The sequence below is a fragment of the Haliotis rufescens genome, unplaced genomic scaffold, assembly GCF_023055435.1.
Source record: "Haliotis rufescens isolate VD_foot unplaced genomic scaffold, xgHalRufe1.0.p SCAF_1, whole genome shotgun sequence".
In the NCBI taxonomy this organism is placed as follows: domain Eukaryota; kingdom Metazoa; phylum Mollusca; class Gastropoda; order Lepetellida; family Haliotidae; genus Haliotis; species Haliotis rufescens.
Window position 1 is genome coordinate 10,042,234 of NW_025963779.1, and position 6,296 is coordinate 10,048,529.

Sequence of the window (6,296 nt, forward strand, 5' to 3'; positions counted from 1 at the left end):
CATTCTGTGTGCCACATCCAAATTTATCTTCTCTGGGACTTCCCTCTCCCCTCTGTTAATGTGCAACAAGTTACATTAAAATGATTAAAACTACTCTCCAGATACCCCAAGTTCGTATTAAGCTGTATGTCATTGTAAGCTACCCTTTGTGTTCATTGAGGTGACACACGCCAACATCTGAACGGCATTACACCTGCCTGACACCCAGAATAGCGTGGGTCATTGACTAATGCACCAAGTGGTAACCATTATCTTGCGAAATCACGCAGTTAGTCGCGTCTGCCTTCGCTCCCAGGGTCCTTTTCGTCTCTGTGTCTGCACGCGAAGGTTTTATCTGCACTTCTACTGTACTTCTCGATTCCAGTCCTATCAGGTAGCATGACCGACTGACACACCAATGTATGTACTTTGTATGTTCAATGTTTTTGTTACATTCTAGTGTATTTTAAACGTAGGTTTGTTGTCGGTCACGCCTTTCCATATGCGCTCAATCCAAATGCTAAAAGGTATTACTGTCATCATTTCAAAAGTTAAGTTTATGTTTTCAGCAGTTGTACGGTATTATGTTTGTATCGCGTGTACCATCGACAGAAAGAGGTTTACAATATGGCGTCAACTCACGTTTAGACGTCGTGGCCACACTTTAGAAATCAAAATGTGAAACGGTTAGGGTAATTCATTCACAAGGTCAGATAGTTTGATCAATCACACGGCTGAGTGACGCTTGCTCATTTTGATATAAAAAACAGCAGTTATTTGTTGGAACGGGCGAGCATGTAGGACAACTTGTCCTTGAACAGCTATGATGCGAACGTGCCCTGTCGATCACTTTGGTCTTTGCCATTCAATGTTTACGTGTTGATCATGAACCTTCTGCCTATAAATATACATTTTACCACTTTAATATTAACGACCATAGTTATCTTTCCATATCTTAGATTTGAATATTTTCTATCAATCTACAGCATAAACATCATGTTTCGTCCCCAGCGCCATGCTCGTCGCTATATGGCTGAAATTATGCTGATGCGACGTTAAATTTTAACTCACTCCAGCGCCATGCTATCTCGTCATGACACACAGTCGATAAAAACATGAAATACTTGAACAAAAAACTTCCTTTGCGGACGAATGGTCAGTAGTTTTACACCAATAACCGTATAGTGGGGAAAGTAAAGCTTTTTGACCAGTCTGATCAGGAATCTTTTTCAAATTTGATGTCTGATACTTACATAGTTACGTGTATGTGACCTAGGTGAATGATAAAAATTCGCCGTCATTCGTTTGAAGTTCAAACATGGCATAAAAACTTCACTATAAACTTTACTATTCTCACCATATTTCACAATCCATAGCACTGTATTAAGTATGAGTTAATCGACGTTAAAGATAAGATGATTGGGGTGATAATTTTGATTTTGCGCACTCAGTGTTTGACACCTTAATTCACAGTTGATAAGGGACATTTTCACTGGACCATATATGGTCCCGTGACACTGAGGGGGTTTTGTATGCTCATGTATTACGTTATACATTCAAATAAAAAAAATAGCTTGCCGTAAATTATGAAAACTGATATTTCTCTGTGACGTCAAAAGACGACAGAGAGGTTACACGATTTTGCTAGGTTTTATTTTCGTAATTCAATTACATATTCTGCTTTACCTTTTATGACAAATAATTCCATTAGTTTCATTTATCTATGACCATTCTCTATTTCAGTTTTCCTTTCGTAGGATGGGATGAAATGGGAAACTTTACTTGAAATAAACTATCACGTAGTGTACCAAGGTGTAAGTACAATTCTAAAGTCACATTTATGAAAACAAAATAATATGAAAGAAAATGTTTTTTGAAAAGTAATTTAATCCAGGTAAATCATATTTTTCGTAATTCTCTCTTTTACTTAATCTAGATATTACTTATAATTGTACTGTTAATACAATAATATTTCCTTCCTCACCTGCGAAGGTTAGCCTTTCGTTTTCTTGTATTAAATATAGCCTACTCCAGACTTCTTGAGCTTTTAAATTCAAGTAATAAAATTGTCCAATTATATCACGTTTCAAGCTTTTTATAAATTAGGTTTAAACCATTAACAACACATGTAACACACAAAGTATAAATAAGCGCAAAACAAATCGATGCTAGTATGATATCGAAAATAGGTTTGTTGAAGAGACGTGCTGCCAATGAAAGCGTATCAACTATTTTGATTGAATCTCTTGGGTGATAGTACGTTAGTATAGTCGCGTTAATTATTAAGAGGGGGCACGGGTGGCCCAGTCGTCTAAGGCGCCGCGATTCGCTGTGCAGAGTTGCGTCCCTTGGGCACGCCAGAAACCTATGATTGTGGGTTCGAATCCCGTGTTCGCCCCGATTATGTTTCTAGGTTTGTCAGCACCATACCCGTGCTCGTGGGTTTCACCGAAGTGGTAAACGTCTGAGACCTGCATCACTTCGGGCTTTCCTCCCACATTAAGCTGACACGCCGTGATATAACTGGAATACTGTTAAAAGCGGCGTTAAACCTAACTCACTCACTCACTAATTATTAAGAAATAATAATGATGTACCTAATTTTCGGAGGTAATTTTCAGTAATTTTCCTAAAATTACTGGATGATATCACAAGACTGGGAATTCCCCACAGAATTGACAACCGTTATGTGTATTTGCGTGCGTGATGTATGTTGAATTTTATCCGACTTCAAAGTGAGGGTTGAAGAGGAGGGACACATATGTCCCTCTTGCATCCAGGGTGTTAACGCCGCACTTTGAACATTATTCTAGTTTTATCACGGCGTGGCAGCTTTAATGTGGGATGGAAGCCCGAAATGATGCAGGTCTCAGACGTTTACCACTTCGGTGAAACCCACGAGCACGGGTATGGTGCTGACAAACCTAGAAACATAATCGGGGCGAACTGGGATTCGAACCCACAATCATAGGTTTCTGGCGTGCCCAAGGGACGCAACTCTGCACAGCGAATCGCGGCGCCTTAGACGACTGGGCCACCCGTGCCCCCTCTTAATAATTAACGCGACTATACTAACGTACTATCACCCAAGAGATTCAATCAAAATAGTTGATACGCTTTCATTGGCAGCACGTCTCTTCAACAAACCTATTTTCGATATCATACTAGCATCGATTTGTTGTGCGCTAACATACTTGGAGTGAACCGGGATTCGAGCCCACACTCCCAGGTTTCCGGAGCTCTGCAGCGGAGCCTCAGATGCCTGGACCACACGTGCCCCCGTTCTTCTTAGAAGTTCTCCAAGATATTAGTCTTGGATCATTCAGTCTCGGGTGTAGTCGATTTCAGATCGATGGTGAGATTCCCCTAGGGATATTTAACAGCTTCTGTGTACACTGTCACAACACGATCTTAATTGTTGGGGAAAATGCGCCCGGCAAATAATTTGACTTGTTGTCTATCGACTGGAAAATTGACTAAATATTAGCAACAAAATATCACATCATGAGCAATTTGAGAGGGTCTTAAACATGTTCCACGTGTTAATTGTAAGAATGCCTTTCATATATGTCTTATTAGGTATGGTTTGTCATAGTTCCATGATCGTTGGAAAATTTATAGAAGACCCAGCTACTAGTTTGAAGATTGGCCTTGATGAGTTGTCTTGCATTAGTCTTTAAGGATATCTGGGTTTGACGACAATGATCAAACTGTTCTACACTTACAAAGTGGTTTTCTTTGAGATAACTGTTCTAGATATATTGCACGGACATGCTTGTGTTTGGTCAGTGTTTGATAAGCGCTATAAGTATTTAAGAAAAATATGTACATGTTTGCTGACATTTTAATTTCCCCAAACTGCGTCCCCGTCTGCATAAGACCATCTTCCCGAGGCAAGAGAGTTAACTGACTATAAAAGTCCAGTTTCCACCCTTGCCGAACTAGGCTGGTATTATGGAGTTACATTTTGGCTGGACTAACGAGTCTATGCATAGTCCAATCAAAATCGCGCACCGAAATTGAAATCCGGTTCGTAAACTGTAAACTGTGTAGATTTCGGTCGATAGCAGGATTGGCAAAACATGTGCACCGCCAACTCGTTGTCAGCAGATATTTTCCAAATCTTTTCATGTTTTAAATCAAGGTGCTCACGTAATTTGATGCATTTCGCGATGTAAGACCCGTTTTATCACAATATAGATCTGGATTATCGATCAGATCGTCCTGACTTGGCGCCACCATTTTGTGTGAAGCAAACACAAGTGATACGAGAGGTGGAACCTGATTGGTCTATAGGAGAGGTTTAGAAGGGACATAAGTGGTAATAGCCACTGGTGGCGCTACGATCGAGCCCAGTAATTCCAGCCTAGTTCGGCAAGGGTGGAAACTGGACTTTTAAAGTCAGTTAACTCTCTTGCCTCGGGAAGATGGCATAAGACAAGACAGTCTGGGCTCAAGGGGGGACGCGGCACATTCAGGGGAAGGCAAGTGTTGTAGCCTTTTAAATTTCGCTGTATCTGATGAAATTGCGTTTTACATTCCTAGATGAAGTATGGAAGCTTTGTCGTTTGCATCGGCGTATTTCTACCGTCAATCAGGGGCGACATGAAGGTGGTAGACCTTACCTGGCCCCACAAGAAAGGTATGGCCCACTGGCCGGGTGAAGGAATTCCTGAATTCAACTTAAACATCATATCTCGTGGCTTCTTGTCTAAATTATGGTAAGGGCTTGATAATATTTTTGTCACCCATGAAAGTAGGATTAATAAATACCTTGCATCAATGTAATTTTTGTGTCAGGCAATTTCGGGAGAAGGGGGGGACGGGGAGTTGGGATTTTGTATCGAGATTATAGAATTTTTTCAGTTACAATTACTATGTATTGTTATCGATGAAATCCCATGCCCACCATAATATCAAATGATCGGTTCCTGAGGCTCGAAGTTGTGTTTGAGTCTTAGTTCTATTTCACCAAATATTTATCATCATAAATGTTTCAGGTAATTAAATAGAATCACTAAACTATTGATCACATGTCAATCTTTTTCTCACTTTTCTCCACCAGGTTTGAAATCAACTGGTTTGTTACTCCCGAACACGCAGGAACGCATTTCGATGCCCCTGCTCACTTTTTCAAAAATAAATGGAGGGCGCATGAGATTCCAGCCGAGCGTCTGATTGGTCCAGCGGTGGTTATCGACGTGACGTCACAAGCGGAAGTGGATCACGATTACAGAGTAACTAAGTCCGACTTCGACAGGTACGAACGCGAGCACGGTCGAATCCCACACGGTGCCATTGTAATCATGAACTCTGGATGGGGTTCCCGGTTCCATGACAAGCACCTTGTGTTCAACAGCGAGAAGCCCGACACGCCCTCCACTTACCATTTCCCAGGGTACCACGAGGATGCCATTTCCTGGTTGTTGACCAATAGAAACGTCAGTATCGTTGGGGTCGACACTCCCTCCGTTGACTACGGCCAGTCGACGACCTTCAAAGTTCATGTACTGTTTGGAGAGAACGGAATTATCGGGCTGGAAAATGTGGCCAACATTGAGAAGATTCCCGCCGCAGGGGCCACAATATTTGTTGGTGCGATGAAGTTGTTTGACGGAAGTGGCGGACCTGCCCGAATTATAGCGACCTTTGACCCGCTTGTTTCCCGTGAATACAGGACAACATGGATTGTTGTCATAGTTACCAGTATCTTGTTTGGTATCTACGGTATATACAGCACGTGTTTCAGGACACAGATAGCACGTGCGTCACATTCTGAATAACCTGTTATGAGCTAGTAAGTTGTTTTATTATGGGTTTAAGATTATAAAGATTTCCTGAAATAAATGCTGTCAGTCTCAGTGATCCCTCCTTTCATTATTACAGACCCACACCCAAATCTATCAAATCGTAAGGAAGACCCTAGACACGTCCACGCCAGTTCAGATAGTCCACAGTGAATATGGGCTCATCTTGATTCCCCTAGTTTCTTCACTATAAAGACCATTGGGTCCAACTGGAACTGGTTAACGGTTGTGCAACACGTGGTCGCCACGCATGCAGATCACCTACATAAATACGATTTCAAATCGTCAGTAACTTGAACTCCGGTGGCCTGGCGCCAGTAAACAGTGATTTTGTTGGCTGTTTGGCCTCGATTTCGTAAAGCCTAGTTTCTGTTTAACTGACTCTGGACTTGTACCCTTGATCATTAACAGTTTATCTAACCTGTATCAAAGTCACATATTGGCAGCCTCTCGCTTAGTTCAACCAGTTTGAAGTATGCCAAAAGCCCTTAGGCGTTCACCACTTTGAAG

At 41.6% G+C, this 6,296-nt stretch overlaps 1 protein-coding gene across 3 annotated transcripts; it reads left to right on the forward strand.

The window, feature by feature from the left end:
• The first annotated feature begins 287 nt into the window (after window positions 1-287).
• Window positions 288-5,840, forward strand: LOC124150255 (isatin hydrolase-like). Of its 3 annotated transcripts, none has more exons than XM_046522228.2 (4): window positions 288-399; window positions 1,723-1,793; window positions 4,525-4,700; window positions 5,045-5,840. In XM_046522228.2, exons 2-4 carry the CDS (start codon window positions 1,743-1,745, stop codon window positions 5,760-5,762), a joined length of 945 nt encoding a protein of 314 aa, XP_046378184.2. In that variant the 5' UTR covers window positions 288-399; window positions 1,723-1,742; the 3' UTR covers window positions 5,763-5,840. The 3 variants fall into 3 exon arrangements, with proteins under 3 accessions (XP_046378184.2, XP_046378192.2, XP_048259048.1); XM_048403091.1 differs by lacking the exon at window positions 288-399 and adding an exon at window positions 421-506; XM_046522236.2 differs by lacking the exon at window positions 1,723-1,793 and having other exon boundaries at window positions 290-399.
• Window positions 5,841-6,296: the final 456 nt, after the last annotated feature.

Coding starts and splice junctions, on each gene's coding strand:
- LOC124150255 (XM_046522228.2), top strand. CDS start 1,743: ATGAAATGGGAAACTTTACTTGAAATAAACTATCACGTAGTGTACCAA. Junction 1,794..4,524: donor ATCACGTAGTGTACCAAGGT/GTAAGTACAATT, acceptor TTACATTCCTAG/ATGAAGTATGGAAGCTTTGT. Junction 4,701..5,044: donor GGCTTCTTGTCTAAATTATG/GTAAGGGCTTGA, acceptor TTTCTCCACCAG/GTTTGAAATCAACTGGTTTG.